The sequence below is a fragment of the Cupressus sempervirens genome, chromosome 3 (genome assembly GCF_028749045.1).
Source record: "Cupressus sempervirens isolate cs-2001-9-10 chromosome 3, ASM2874904v1, whole genome shotgun sequence".
Classification (NCBI taxonomy): Eukaryota; Viridiplantae; Streptophyta; class Pinopsida; order Cupressales; family Cupressaceae; genus Cupressus; species Cupressus sempervirens.
This window is the reverse complement of record NC_143120.1, coordinates 994,100,893-994,117,603: the sequence shown is the minus strand read 5'-3', so window position 1 is coordinate 994,117,603 and position 16,711 is coordinate 994,100,893. Positions and strand designations below refer to the sequence as shown.

At 34.8% G+C, this 16,711-nt stretch overlaps 1 protein-coding gene across 1 annotated transcript; it reads left to right on the top strand.

The window, feature by feature from the left end:
- Positions 1 to 1,823: 1,823 nt before the first annotated feature.
- On the top strand, positions 1,824 to 2,276 carry LOC149570095 (uncharacterized). Its single transcript, XM_089817087.1, has one exon. It carries the CDS (start codon positions 1,824 to 1,826, stop codon positions 2,274 to 2,276), a length of 453 nt encoding a protein of 150 aa, XP_089673213.1.
- Positions 2,277 to 16,711: the final 14,435 nt, after the last annotated feature.

Below are 16,711 nucleotides of genomic sequence, written 5' to 3'. Positions count from 1 at the left end.
AACACTTCAAACATCTAGATTTGGTCCTAAAAAGATTGCATGAGGAAGATCTCAAGATCAATTTGGAAAAGTGTATATTTGTGAAGGATGAATTGATATTTCTTGGTTTCGTTATTTCTAAGGACTCTTTGAAAATGGATCCATCCAAAGTAGAAGCTATAATAAATTGGCCATCTCCTACCACTGCTAGTGAGGTTAAAAGTTTCCATGGTTTATGTAATTTTTATAGAAAATTCATAAGGAATTTTAGTGGGATATCTGCTCCAATGGTGGATACCATTAAGGGGGGCAAGAAATGTCATTTTGTATGGACTAATGCTGTAGAAGAATCTTTCCAAATGCTGAAGCAGAAGATAGCTCAAGAACCAGTCCTAAAGTTCCCTGATTTCAATAAAGTATTTGTCATAGAATGTGATGCAAGCACTAAAGCTATTAGTGGTGTATTGAGGCAAGAGGACAGACCAATAGCCTTCTTTAGTGAGAAGTTAAATGAAGCAAAGCAGAAATATTCAGTATATGATCTAGAGTTTTATGCTATGGTCCAATCCTTAAAAAGATGGAGGCATTATTTACTTCCCAAGGAGTTCATTGTTTTTACTGATAATCAGGCTTTGAGCTTTCTTAACAGGCAGGAAAAATTGAATCAAAGGCACATGAAGTGGATGGAGTTCATCCAAGCATATACTTTCTCAATCAAGCACAAGAAAGGGATCACAAACAAAGTTGCTGATGCCCTAAGCAGAAGAAACCTCCTAGTTCAATCAATTGAACTTGAAACCGTTGGCATAGAAGGTATGAAGGATCTATACAGCCAAGATGAGGATTTCAAAGAGATTTATAAAGTTTGCCAAAGCATGGAAGGCAGGTATCACACAGAGTTCTCTGATTTTTTAATTCAAGATGGTTTATTGTTTAAGGGGGGACAATTATGTGTTCCTAGGGGATCATATAGAGAGAATATAATCAAAGAAAAACATAGTGGGGGCATGTCTAGTCATTTTGGATTAGACAAAACACTTGAGCAAGTTAGGAGATTCTACCATTGGCCAAAAATGCAGACCGATGTAAGAAAGTTTGTGGAATCTTGTATAATTTGTCAAAAGGCTAAAGGGCACTCATCAAATGCAGGGCTTTATACTCCTCTACCTATCCCTGACAAACCATGGGATTCAATAAGCATGGATTTTGTATTGGGATTACCAAAAACTAAGGCAGGAAATGATAGTGTGTTTGTGGTTGTTGACAGATTTTCCAAAATGTCTCACTTTATCCCTTGCAAAACTACACATGATGCTTCAAACATTGCAGGTCTATTCTTCAAAGAAGTGGTAAGACTCCATGGTTTACCAAGGTCTATTGTTTCAGACAGAGACTCCAAGTTCCTAGGACATTTTTGGAGGACTCTTTGGAAAAGACTTGGAACAAACCTTAATTTTTCTTCTGCCTATCACCCTCAATCAGATGGGCAGACTGAGGTAACAAATAGGTCACTAGGGAACCTACTAAGATGCTTGGCACAACAATATGGTGGATCATGGGATAACATATTACCACAAGCTGAATATGCATACAATGATTCAGTAAACAGAAGTACTGGTTTGACACCATTCCAAATTGTTTATGGTGAACACCCAAGGGGAGTACTAGAGTTAAGGGATGTCAGTCAGATGGAGAGGAGAAGTGCCCAAGCTCAAGACTTTGCACAAGTGATGAAGGAGGTACAACACCAAGTGAAAGACAGACTGTCTAAATCTGCAGACAAGTATAGAGAACATGCCAACAAGAAAAGAAGGGATTTGTAGTTCAAGGTTGGAGACCTTGTCATGGTCCATTTGAAGAAGGAGAGGATGCCAAAGGGACAGCATACCAAGTTGATGGAAAAGAAAATTGGTCCATTTAAGATCCTACAAAAATGTGGGAACAATGCATACAAAATTGAATTGCCACCGGATGTTGGATTGTCACCAATCTTTAATATCTCTGATTTGTTTGCTTTCAAAGAACCTACTGATATTGTGGATGCAGGTACAGGTCTGCGAGAGCAGGTTACTGATGTTGCATTGCCAAAGACACATAAACTCCAAATTGAGTGTATATTGGACAAGAGAGTTTCTATGAAGACACGAAGAGGCACATACTATACCTACCTGGTCAAATGGGCTGGGTTACCTGAGGAGGATGCAACATGGATGAGTCAAGCAGAGATAGAGAAAGCAGGCTATCAATTTAACACCATTACCAACTCAAGGGACTTGAGTTCTTTTGGAGAGGGGTAGTATGGTGCAGAGCACAAAGCTTGGTATTGGAGGAATGGATAAAACTCCATCTTGTCTTCATTCTTCATATTGTCAAGGGCCATGATGGTTACAATGATAGTTTCAGTTGATTGTGCTTCATTTTGGTTGTTCTTGGTATTACTTGTTATGGTTCCACATGGCCTAACTTGGCATGTAATAGCATGTAATAGAAATACTCATTGGTTTTACATGGGAGATCCTTCCTCATACCTCTTTGGATGTAATTAGAGGTTTCATGAAGTTTTATGAAAGGTTTGAATAAGTATGAGCCCATTTGTGTAGGCACTTCATCCTATTTGGTGACCCTATAAACCAAGGATGTAAGTAGCCTATAGGGTATATATGTTTTAGGTGTTTAGGAGGGTGTCATATGGCCTAAATAGCCATGATGCTCAATAATATCAAGTTTATAATGTGTTTTGAAGTCTTCAAATGAAAAGTTGCTCATATCGGCAGTTTTGCAAAAAGTTGCTGACAACTTTTGCAAAAAAACTGTGCAACTTTTGCAAATTAGTTGCATTCGACCTCTAACTGCCTTGGAGGTCGGTTTTTAGGTGTCATTAGGCTATAAATACATTGATCCTCTTCCCAAAAGAACAGAGGAACTTCATTGTACGGATTTTTCATTGAATGAATAAAGAACTCCCTATTTTTCTATTTAATTCGTTGCTTTCAGAGGTTGCACGTGTGGTGCGGACGTGAGACTAGAAGTTTAATGGTGGATTTGCAGAGTTTCATGTCCCACTGACTCATTGCATTTTATTTGGAGTGATTTGAAGGAGTTTGGACAAAGTTAGAGCAAATTGGGTGAAACCAGTCCCAAACCCTCCTTAAAATCAGGGTTTTGTGCAAATGAGCCATTAGAGTGCACCTAATTGGCCTCAGGGGTACAAAACCCAATAATCTGAGAGAAGACATGTACCATTTGTTGATTCTAGGAGTAGGAGTAGTTTCTATGGTGGGAGTCCAAGTTTCAATGATGCCCTAGTTCAAGTTAGGCATAGAATTTGAACTAGGAATTCAGATTTGGAAGTAGAATTGTGAAGTTTGGTTGATTGGAGTGCAACCAAGGGTTGAATTGGAAGTCTTAGACCTTCCCTAACACCATCCAAGTCAGTATCTTATTCTTTGTACCCATTTCCTTGCACTTTCTTAACAAACCAAGCCTAATTAAGCCTATTAGGTCTGCGTGTTTTGCATAGGTTGGGATATGCTGGAGTGGAGTGAGATTTTAAGATTTGGAGGTCTTTAAGGGGAGTCAAAAGGGTATTTGAAACTCTAGTTTATTTTCCAAGTCATTTGGGGAAATCAAAAGATATTGCTGAATTTCAGGTTTTGCTAACCTACTAGGATTCACTAGGTAGGTATTGGTTGGGTGTATTACAGAAGTGTGGGAATCTGAAAAGTTGTTGATTCAGAGTACATTGGGATATGTGAAGGTGTGTTGATCATCAGATCAAGTGGTTGAGAGGCCTAAGGCATAGATCCTTGTTTTGGCCTAGTTGAGGGATACTATTCCTAAAGACAAATTGGGAGCAGACTTTGCTTACCTGTTTCTTGCATTGAGAAGGTTGTCAAACCTTGTGAGAAGGTTATTTTCCAAGAGTGGAAGGGTCCTTTAAGGATTCCCTAAGGCTAGAAGCAAGTTTGGCTTGTTTGAAGGGTCTAAGTGCAATCTAGACCAAGAGTACACTTTCGGTGTGTAACTCTGCATCATAACCATTGCAGTAGTGTATCAAATCTCTTAACAACTATTTGCCAAATCATCTAACAAGGTGGCATTTCTAGATTGAAGCATCTAAAGACCTCTAACATGACCACTCCTAATAGGGTGATTAGATACTCTAACAAGGTCACACCTCATAATGTGTTTTATAACCTTTAATTGGGTTAGCTCCTAATAGGGCTCACTTAAAAAGAGTGAAAATTAGTAAATAGTTGCAACTGGTGGTTTTTCCCAAATTGGTTTTCCACTTTAAATCTTGGTGTCACTTGTTTTCATGCTATTTATTTTACGTGTATGCAATTAATTTAATTAAGATTAAGAACATTTAATATCTTAAGATCTACATGTTTAGTAATTTCCAAGTGACAATTGATATTATAGTTCTTTCCAAGTTACAACATATTGTTAATATTAACCAAGTGCATTTGTGTTAACTGAGTAACAACAGTTTAAATAGAGTTTATATTTTGTATTGACATCTAAGGTTTCTAGATTTATTTTTGTGATAATTGATTCATCCCTACCCTCTCAATTACTCTTATATTTCCAACAATTGGTAACAGAGCTTTTGTTGCTTACAAAGAAGATTTCAAGGACCTAAGCTAAAAGATCGGGATGTCTTACAAAAGAGAGATTCCCAACTTGAACAAAGATAACTTCAAGTCATGGAAAGAACTTATGAAGCTAAATTTGGCAACCATTAGTGGTTCAAGTTTTAAATATTTGAATGCTTGATCTAAGGCTCCTACTAGAACAATGACTGTGGAGGAGATTGCTAAAAAGAAGAATCATAACATCATGATGATTGACATTGCATCAAATCTTAACTATGCTAAATTTGATGAGGTCAAAGGGTGTTCTACTACTTATGATGTGTGGACAAAGCTAAAGGATATCTATTGAGGTGATGATAATTTGAGAAGAGCCAAAGAAGAAAGCTTGAGAGGTCAGTTTGATCAAATGAAGATGAGAGAGGATGAAAACATTGTAAAATATGTTGACAGAATCAAAGCTAGTGTCAGTGCAATCAAAGCCTCTAGAGGGATAATTGAAGATGTAATAGTGTTAGGAAAGGTAATCAAAACCCTTCTTCCATCTATGCAATTAGAGTTTGAGCTATTCAATAGATGAGATGTGATCCAAATAATAAGATAATCTTGGATGCTCTAGTGGGAAGGTTGACAATATTTGAGCTAGATAACTATGATAATTATGTTCCTTGTTCTAGAAATCTTGGGTCTACATTTAAAGCTAAGTTTTCATTCAAGAAGAAAGATGCAAAGTCTAAAGGAAAAAAATATGAAAGTGAAGAGGAGGATAATTCTGATAGTGATCTTGAAGTCATTGAAGCACTGTTTGCAAGGGGGTATCCTAAAGGCAAAGAAAAATGCAAAGGTAAAATTCCTCTAGTCTATTTTTCTTGTGAATAAGTTGGTCACATTGTTGCAAGGTGTCCAAAAAAAGAAGACATAGATGAAAAAAAGAACAAGTATAAAGGTAAGAAGGATTTCAAAAGCTAAAAAGACTACAAGGACAAAGGTAATAAGTCTTGTTTCATAGCTAAACACTTAGATAGTAGTGATGATGATGAGATGGACTATATTGTTGTCATAGATGAATCTAATAATGAAGAAGATAAAATAGCACTTATTTCAAATGTAAAAAAAATGATACATGAATTATTGATAGTGGAACACTATGATGGTGGAAGTGTAAGATTGGAAATAATGAACCATGTTGCATAAAAGGAAAAGCTTGCATTTCTCTAACCAATGAACTTAGATGTGATAATGCTTATTGGGTTGAAGGATTGAAACATAATATACTGAGTGTGGCATAGTTTGAATAACATTGGATTCAAAGTAGAATTCATGAATGGGAAGACCAAGCTACTAGATGGAAAAGAAAATATAGTTGGGTCTGGTAACCAAACAAAAGGTAACTTATTCTACCTAGATCTTAGGGAAATTTAATGTTTCATTGCTCAAGTAGAAGAAATGTGGTTATGGCATAATAGGTTGTTCCATGTGAACTTTGATAACCTAATAAATATAAGAAAAAAATAAAAAAATAAGAGCTATTCCTAGTTTGAGGAAACTTGATATGGGTCTATACAAAAATTGTCAAATTGGTAAGATGAGCAAGACAAGCTTCAAGAGAAAGAACTACCATTCTAAAGAAGTCTTGGAACTGGTTTATACAGAACTTTGTGGACCTATTTTCATTGAGAGCTATAGTGGAGATAAGTAATTTATTTTATTTGTTGATGATTATTTTAGAAAGATGATAGTCATGTATCTGAAAGATAAGTCTAAAGCTATTGAGAAGTTTAAGTGGTATCGGGCAAGAGTTGAGAAGGAAATAGGAATGAAGTTAAAAAGTTTGAGATTAGATAGAGAAGGTGAATTCATTTCCAATGAATTCAATGATTTCTACACTGAAAGAGGAATTAAAAGACAAGTATCAGCTCAGGGCACATCTCAACAGAATGGAATAGGAGAAAGAAGGTATAGATCAATCATGGATTGTGCAAGAACCTTGATGATAAAAAAGAATGTTGCAATCAAATATTGAAAGGAAGCAATCAGTATAGCAGTTCATACCTTGAACAAAGTACTACTAAAGAAAGACTTAAATCAAACTCCTTATGAACTATGGTATGGCTATAAATCCAATGTCACTTACTTGAAGGTATTTGGTAGCAAATGTTATATTTTGAAGGAGACTAGGAAAGGTAAATTTGATATCAAAAGTGATGAAGGCATATTCCTAAGATACTCCAGTAGAAGTAAAGCATAAAAATTCTTGAATCTAACCACTCATAAGATCATACAAAGTGCACATGTGAAGATTGATGAGTTTGTAGGAAAGAGTGAAGAAAAGAGTAGCAAAGAACCTGAAGACTACAAAAAGTTGATTTATGTTGAACCTAATAGATTGCCTAGTCTAATTGAAAGTTAGTAGACTTCACCTCCTAAGTCCCAAAAATATTTAGAAGCACCCAATTTTCATCTAGTACAACCTAAGTTGAATCTAGTGCAACTTGAGTCATAGTCTAAAGGACCCAAGTCATAGTCAGAGGCTACCAAATTCTATCCAATGCAACCTGAGTATGAATCTGAAGGACTCAAGTCACAAATAGTGGGACCCAAGAATGATGTAGAAAATGATGGTGAGGCAAGTGAAAAAAGTTCTAAATCTAAAGTGCTTATATTAGCAAGATATATCATAAGGCACCATGCACCTGAAAAGTTAGATGGTACAATGACAAGGAACAAATCGAAAGGTACATGTTTGCTTACTGATTTTGAACCTAGAATAGTTAAAGATTCTTTGGATAATGAAAGTTAGATTAAATCAATGAATGAAGATATAGAATAGATAGAAATGAGTAAGACTTGGACTCTTGTTCCTAGACCCAAGGATAAGAATGTAATTGGCACAAAGAGGGTTTTTAGAAATAAGTTGAATGAAGATGGAGAAGTTTCAAGAAAAAAAGAAAGGTTAGTATGCAAAGGTTATTGTCAAGAGGAAGGAATTGACTATGGTGAAACTTTTTCTCCTATTCCAAGATTTGAAGGTGTTAGGACCTTACTTGATTGTGCTACATAGAAAGGATTTAAAGTGTATCAGATGGATGTGAAATATGCATTCTTGAATGGAATTCTAGAAGAAGTTTACATAGAACAACCTAAAGGTTTTGTAGATCCTAGAAAAAGGGATGTGGTTTGTAAACTACACGAGGCATTGTATGGTCTCAAACAAGATCCTAGAGCTTGGTATGAAAGACTCCATATTTACTTGATGGAGATTGGTTTTCAAAGGACAAATGATAACATCAACCTACACATCAAAGAAGGACTAGACAAGAATATTGTGTTGGTAAAAATATTATGGATGACACATTATTTACTAGAAATGATGATTTATGCAAAGCTTTTTAGAGAAAATGAGTAAGAAATTTAAGATGTCAATGTTTGGAGAAATCAAATTCTTTTTTGGCTTGTAAATTCAACATAAGAAAGCTAGTATCTATATTACTCAATCTAAGTATATCAAGGAGATATTGAAGAAGTTTAGGATGGAGGATTCACGACCAGTTGTAACACCTATGTCTACTAGACATAAGCTTTCCAAAAATGATGATTCTAAGGAGGTAGATTAGACCACATACAGATTAATAATTGGAAAAGTTAAGTATGTTGTACATACTAGGCATGATATTGCTCTTGCAGTTGGTATGATGGAAATATTTTCAGCTAATCCTACAAAAAATAATATAATGGAAATAAAGAGAATCATGAGGTATCTGAAGGGTACTAAAGATCATGGATTATGGTACAAGAAAGGAGGAAATTTAGATTCAAAAGCCTTCACTGATGTAGATTGGGCAAGAAGTGTTGATGATAGGAAGAGCACCAATGGTGGAGCATTCTTTCTTGGTAAGAGACTAGTGTCTTGGACAAGTAAGAAGAAAAATTGCATTTCTCAATCTATAGCAAAGGCATAGTATGTTGAAGCAGTAGTTAATTGTTCCAAGTTTACCTAGTTCAAGTAATTTTTGGCAAGTATGAAGGTACAAATCAAGGATCCAGTGGTTATCTTTTTTGATAACACGAGTGCAATTACTATATCAAAGAATCTTGTGATGCATACCAAGAACAAGCACATTGCAATAAAATATCATTTTTTGAGAGAATTAGTGCAAGACAAAGAGGTAAGATAGGAATATGTGAATACTAAAGAACAAATTGTAGAAATATTCACAAAGCCATTACCTAAGGATGAATTTTTGTATCTAAGAGGTATGTTATGGATTATTCCACTATTTGAAGCTCACTAAATGAAGTTTAGTGATGCATCAACTAGAGCATGTTGAAGATTAGTAAAGTTGATGTAGTAATAAAAGGGTAGATCACATATGAATTTGTATATTAGGTACATTGATATTCACTAAATATTTTCTTTTGCATAAGATGTCAAAGAGGGAGAGTTTGTGTGTATCATATCATAGAAATTTTCTAAAGAGGGAGAGTATACATTTCACATAAAAAAATTTGAAGATGTCAAAAAGGAAGAACTTGGTCTAATATTAAATAGGGGGAGTTTACTATCAAAAGAAGATATTGAAGACATAGTTTTCTAATAGAGGGAGAAATTGAAGTCAGAGGGAGTTCTCATAGATGTGAATCAAAATGAAACTAAGGATATTTTCCTTACTTTATTTTTTTTGTAAAATTTCACTGTATTATGACATGTTGTGTTGTCATCAATGCCAAAGAGGGAGATTTTTGATCAAATTATATATTGTCTTTGATATTACATAAATATCATATCTTTACCAGTCACTGCATGTCAAGCTCACTTGGGTGATGAAGATAGTTTCTTGTTCCTATTGAGCATTCTAGTGTTTGCCAAGTTTAGAAGACAGTGTCTACCAAGTTCACTCCAGCATTGAAGAGAAGTTCATGGAAGTTGAGTGTTAACCAAGCTCACTTGACTGATAAAGGAAATTTGGATGAAACAAGTGTTAACCAAGCTCACTTAGTTACAAAGGAAGTTTTTGAGGATGCAATGTTAATCGAGTTCACTTGGTTAACATAGGAAAATCATTCTAGTGTTAGTGTCTACTGAGCAGGGTTGGTTAACAAAGGATTTTATTGTCTTGGAATATTAAGTTTAATGGATTTTTTTGTTGGTTGTTGCCATCTAAGGAGATGAATATTAATTATTTAAGTTGTATTCAAGATGACTTGGCAATCTCAATGATATAAGTATAAGGTCAAGTTGATTTTTGAGTGTGAGAGAGTGAGGAAGATAAGAAGATTTGTAGAGGAAGTGAATTGGAAGGATAAGAAGAATATCCTTGTTGGGAAAAAAAGATTAATCTGATTAGGGAGGATCAAGTATTCAAGCCAAAATTGAGATCTAAAATTAGAAATATAGTTGCATCAGCAATCAGGTTATATCATTGTTACTCTCTAACCATTTTAGCAGTGTATCAAATCTCTTAATAGAGTTGACTTAATTTAACTATTTTCCAAATCCTCTAACAAGGTGGAATTTCTAGATTGAAGTGTCTAAATACCTCTAACAAGGCCACTCCTAACAGGGTGATTAAATCCTTAAATAGGATCACACCTAACAGTGTGTTTTATAACCTTTAATAGGGGTGGCTCCTAACAAGGCTCACTTAAGAAGAGTGAAAATTAGTAACTAGTTGTAATTGGTGGTTTTTTCCAAATTGGGTTTCCATGTTAAATCTTGGTGTCACTTGTGTTCATGCTATTTATTTTATGTGTATGCAAAAAACTTAATTAAGGTTAATCACAATTAATATTATAAGATCTGTATTTTCAATATTTGTTGAGTAACAGTTGATATTATAGTGCTTGCTAAGTTACAACATATTGTTAGTATTAACTGAGTGCTTGTGTGTTAACCGAGTAATAAAAATTTCAATAGAGTTTATATTTTGTATTAACATCCAAGGGATCTAGGATTCATTTTTGTGGTAAAAAATTCACCCCTCCCCTCTTAGTTACTCCTCTTATATTTCCAACAAAAGCATGTAAAGATGATCATTGGATTCAAGCAATGTATATCATATGGATGTTAGATCAGCTTTCCTAAATGTAGAACTTGAAGAAGAGGTTTACATTGAGTAACCTAATAGTTTCCCTTGATTGAAGACAATATATGGTATGAAAACTAAATAAATCTCTATATGGACTAAAGCAAGCACCTAGAATCTAGTATGCAAGGTTGGAAAGCTATTTGGAAAAACTTGGATTTACTCAAGATTGTGTAAAATAGTGATGGCATTTTCATTTCACAAGCTAAGTACCTAAAAGACTTGTTGAAAAGGTTTGGATTATAAATTTATAAACCTATTGATACACCTATGATAATGGGTCACAAGTTATCTAGCAAAAGTGAGACACTTGTAGTTGAGTAGAAGAAATATAGATCCATGATTGGAGGTTTAATTTCTAACTCATGCCAAACTATAAATAGCAAATGTAGTTGGGATTTTAGCTAGATTTCAAGATGTTCCTAAGGAGTATCATTATGTAGTAGTAACGAGGATATTCAAATATTTGAAAGGAGTATATGACTCTATAATATAGCATGATAGGTCAAGTGATTTCACTCTATGTGCATATACTGATGTGGATTGGATAGACAGTATGGATGATAGAAAGAGCACTAGTGGTGGAGTATTTTTTTATTGGAGGAAGATTGGTTTCTTGGGTAAGCAAGAAGAAATATTGTATTTCACATAGTATAGCTAAGGTAGAGTATTTTTTAGCATCAAATAACTATAATAAAGTGATGTGGATGAAACAAATGCTAAAGGATATCAAAATTGAGTTTGTAGAACTTTTTATCATATATTGTGATAACACAAGTTCAATAAGTATGTCTAAGAATCTTGTATTGCATTCTAAGACTAAGCATATATCTATTAAGTGTACTATACTAAGAGAGAAGGTGGAAAAAAAGGATATTAGATTGAAATATGTGAGTACTAAAGATCAAATTCTGTATATCTTTATGAAGCCCTTACCTAAAGATACTTTTAAGCACTTGAAAGGTATGCTTGGGGTTATTCCCTTGCCTTCTTCTAAGTAGATGATGTGGAGATTGCATCAATCTAGTGGTACAAGGCACTATTGTTAGACTAGAATAAATGTTGATGATTCCTATATTGGGGAGTATCTATAATGAGCTGAGTCATTGAGGACTCTTGGTATTTGGTCTTGAATAGTGTCTTTGGACACTTGACCTAGTCAAAGACTTGGAGTAGTAAATTGACATAATGAGTCCTTTATCATTGATTTCAATGGGGGAGAATATGCATGAAAAACATCTCCTAAGTATGTATGAGGAGAGTGCACGAAAGTCTCTACTTTACAAGGGAGATTTGGAAAGATTGTGTAAAGAAGGAGGAATATCTCTATGGGGGAGATATGCAGCATGAAGAACCTTGGTGTATGATGAATTATTTATAGTGAATAACTATTTTTGATCCTAATAAAATGATGAACAAAGAAGTGTTCCAGAGGATTCTAGATTTGATTGATGAAGAGGATTTGAGAAGATGAATATAGTAGCAGCAACAACAACAAAGTACAGTCTTGGTATTCATGGAACTTAGATATTTTTCATCTATCTTGCCATCAATGCCAAAGGAAGAGATTTTTAGTATAAATACTAATGATACTACATTGGATGAGTATCTTAAGCATTGGATATTATTGACATGTTGCATTCATGATTGTGTTTGTCATTGTTGTCAACATAGCAGTAAGTCTATGAAGGCTAGTAGAGTAGCAAACAAAGATCTTAGTTTTATGGACACATTTTGAGTGTCTGGTGTGTTGCCCCACTTTTATTCTCTAACCTATTAGTAGAAGTGAGTTTTTTGTAGTAGATGAAGTGATTCTAGTCATCATTTTTGTTTGAGTCTAGGTCTAGATCCCTAAAGGCTAGGTGATCTCTATCAGATTTCCCCACCTTGCCTTCTCTTTCTCTATAGATAAGTGGGTGTTTATTTTACATTGTGACTAGTTGGGTAAGTTAGTACCTAATTTGATAGAGATCAAATTTTCTCATTGTAGTAAAAAACATTCTCTATTTGATTGTGGTATACCATCTCTTGATAAACAAGTGTTAGTGGAAATTTAGAAAATGACTTCTCCTCAACAGGTTTCCAACCCATGAAGGTGATTTCTTGCAAAAGATCACTTCAAGACATATATAGCTTAAAATCATGCAAAGGGCACAAAATTATATAGAAAATTGATGTTTGAATCAAAGATGAATCTAATAAACATGATTTGGATTCATCATCACTCAAGCATTAAGCCTTGGTAGAAAACCTAAAAATGTCTTCTCCACGATAGGTTTCCAACCCATGAAGATGGTTTCAATGTTACCCAAATAGATCCAAATGCCTTAATTAATAATTTTTAATAGTGAAGAATGTAGTTAACAAAGATTCAAGCTATAAGAAAGTGTTAGCAGAAAAATGGAAGTTTCCTTCTCCTCGATGGGTTCCCAACCCATGTAGGTGATTTTCCACTTATACAAGAAAGATGGAGCTAACAAGTGAATATATTCCACACACTAGATCTGGGGAATGTTATAATGATATTAGAATGGATCAAAACATTATGGAAAGAAGATATAGTTAGAATTTCACATGGTGAATTTTCATCAATGGAGCACCCCAATGGAAACTCTTTGAAACTTAAAGGAAAATAGAAAAGTAAGCAATGGGCTTATAGAATGTTACTGTTGCACTCAACAGAATAGTGGTAAGACCCCTAAATATTCATTGAGATTTTATATTTACTATCCAATAGGTATTTCCTTAAATTTCATCTATATGGCATGAATTCTAAAAATAATGGATGAATTGAGACTCTCATATAAAAGCACACAAGAAGTTGAAAGAGTTACCTCATTTCTTTGATTCCTCATTCTATCAATACACATAGCTTTTTGAAAGCCTATGATTGTTGTATTTTCCATATTATTCATCTTTTTTATTCAAAATCTTATTCATAAGCTTATGGAAACCAAGTTTACAGGTTTTGATGGTTTGATTGGGATCAAGTCCCAACTATAAAATTTCATAGACACCTCCCTTCACTTCTATGACATGAAGATTTTGAAAGAAGGATCAAATCTAAAAAAATTCATTCTATCATGGAGAAGCTTTGAGGATGTGGTTTAGTCAAGGCTACTAGTTTTCTAGTTTTTGTCCAAGCCCCCAAGCCTATTTAAGAATGCATTTATCACTACAATCTAGAAACTAGGCAAATTGTTATGCCTGATGACACAATCTTAATGTCAATCAATAGGAAAATAGTGGTAAATTGCCTCTATGTGCTAGAGCGGCAGGAGTTCCCTAAATTAACCTTTGGAGGAGTCATCTCAAAATTCTTGGAAAAGAAGATAATCTAGAGGAAGGAGATCATGAGAACTTTGCTCCAAAAGCCATGGAGTAATAAGAGCAGAGTTCCTAAAACTTTGTTCAAAACCAATCTTAAGCCAAAAACAACTGGCATTTTGGTCCTTTTGCATAGGTTGAAAGGTGAGGTAGAAGCCTTATATTTCATTGAGTAATACTTCTTTCTAGTTCAAGTTATATGTTTAGAAACCTAGTACATTGAGTGGGCACAAAGAGGTAAGTGAGATTCTGTCCAATTCTCTCCAGGCAGCCAAGTTTTACAATACATTCTAAATGTCTTCCTTCTTGATTTACATGATGGATTCATTGAAATTATGGCCAAGCCTTCCAAGATTAGAAAATTTCTCTATTGATGTTAAGTCTTGTGAGTTTTACCCATGTCTCCAATTGTAGAATAGTTATGCAGAGTATGTTAAGGTCAATGATGCATTTATCATGAGGATTTGTAGGGAACTACAAGGATGCCCAAAGAGAAGATTCAACCCTAAAGCCATGTACACCATCAATTAGTTTGTGTGTTACTTTATTTAGTTCTTTCCATTTTCTTATTTGCATCTTATAGCATTTGATGGATTCCCTTTGAGGGTACCGAGATATCCAAATGGCATGATCATGTTGATCAAGATTATATGACAAGCTTTGTAACTGAACATCCTGAGTGGAAGCATAAAGAAGAAAGGATACAAATTCCCAATGAAGGTTGGAGCCTTCAGTTACAACACCTAGTTCAATGCCAAGAATGAGATGAAGGTGTTCAAGAAGAAACATAAGCTAGACATGTATGAAGTCTTGAGGCCTATTTTCAACCCAAATGGGTATGCCACAAATGTTCTACAAATCAGGAGCATGATAAATCATATGGCCATAATCAAAGATTATTAGGCCAATTGCAAAGATGAGTTCAAGAGCCATGATTGAGCCTTTGCTAGATTGACAATTGATCAAGTGAAAATATATAAGAAAAATATAGATGTAGATGGAATTGAAGATGACGGTCAAAATATATATAGCAATACTTATTTGACCAAGCTGAGGAACACTCCCATAAGTTCAAAAACTTTTGAAGATGTTGTGGAGGATCTATATGATGATGGCTAGAATACACAAGAGAACTAGAAAGTGGGTTGAATGGACCATGACATGGAAAAGTATGAGCAAAAGCATGCCTACCCAATCCTCCCCAAATGTAGTAGCAACTTCATCTACTCAAAGTGGTGCTTTAGACACAATCCTATCTCTCACTCAAGAACCCACTCAACTAGCCTGATGAGGTGATCAACCTCCTAACAAGAACATCCCACCTGATAAAACTTGTCAAGATGGTTTAGTGTCAGTGATTAGAATGGAGACAAAGATCGAGAAGAAGAAGATAGAAGAATTAAAGGACAATGTAGTCTCAATGGCTCTCTCACCCCATAGTAGTCTAATTTTATCCATAAATGCAACATTAGTCCTACCAAGTAGCCTCCAAATGCAAGTGGTTTATCTTGGAGATGGTGGAAGTAGTGAAAGTAAATCTATAGAGGCAGATGAAGCAGAAAAGAAAACATCTAAAGTGGAGAAAATCTCTGAAGTGGAGAAAACATCTAAAGTGGAGAAAGAATCCAAAGCTCCAAAGCTCATTTTCTTGGCTTCAAAGAATCCTTTCTCTTTAACTTCAAAGGCATTGACTCCTATTAAGAGGAAAATGTTTGGTGTAGATAAACTAGTGATTGTGTCTAAAGTAATTGCTATTGAGTCATGGCTCGAGAATACCTTAGATAAAAATAGGAAAAGGAAAGAAGAGGGAGCCCCAAACAAAAAGACTATGTCTCTAGCCATTCATTTTGGGTCAGCATTGAACAAGATGAAGAAGGAAAAGACTTTATCCATCCTCAACCACCCAAATACTAGGAAAATAACTTGGAGATAGCCAAGCCTAACAAAGAAGGTAGGATTGAAGACCTAACCACAAACAACTTCACATTATAGTCTCTAGATCTTAGAGAAGTTAGGCACAACACCAAAGTAGGTCTATGGAAATCAACAAATGAAGTGATAGATGGATAGCTTGAGGGTCTCAAGCTTGCCAAAGTTAGGATGAAGGTAGAGATAAATGAATTTAACTACTTCACTAGGAAACTAATAACACCACTAGCAAGTATTTTAGGGGTGTCACCTACTAGCAACCCTACAACCATAGACATTTAGGCTAATCATCTCCCAGCTACAAGAAGACAAGCACTTTAGGAAAATTGGTAGGGAGTGGAGTGAAAAACTCAAGTCTAAAGGACTTGCATTCATAGAGCAAATTGGTAATGTAGTGTTGAGGCTTGAAATGGAAAATAATAACATCTTGGCCAACTAGACTACTCTGTCGACAAAAAAGGAAAAGAGTGAGGATTGCATCTCCCTCTTGAAAATGGTCATGCAAATGAAGACTAAAGAAGTAGTTGAAGAAAAGATTCTACCAAAAGGAGATGAACCCTTATTTGAATGGCAATAGAGCTTGCAATTCAAAGTTGAAATGATTTTGGTGGCAGTGGGAGGATTAAAATAAATAAAGAGAAAATTCAAAGAGGAATGGAACACGAATTTTGAATTGCTAAAAGGCCTACACATTGACTCGCAAACTAGTGGAAAAAGGAAAGGAGTAATAGGAGTTTCTATCATGAAAAATAATTTCTCTAGTTATCTAGACAATCTAATAGAGAAATATACTAATTA

Bases quoted from the DNA above. Each gene is read 5' to 3' on its own strand.
- LOC149570095 (XM_089817087.1), top strand. From the start codon at position 1,824: ATGGTCCATTTGAAGAAGGAGAGGATGCCAAAGGGACAGCATACCAAG.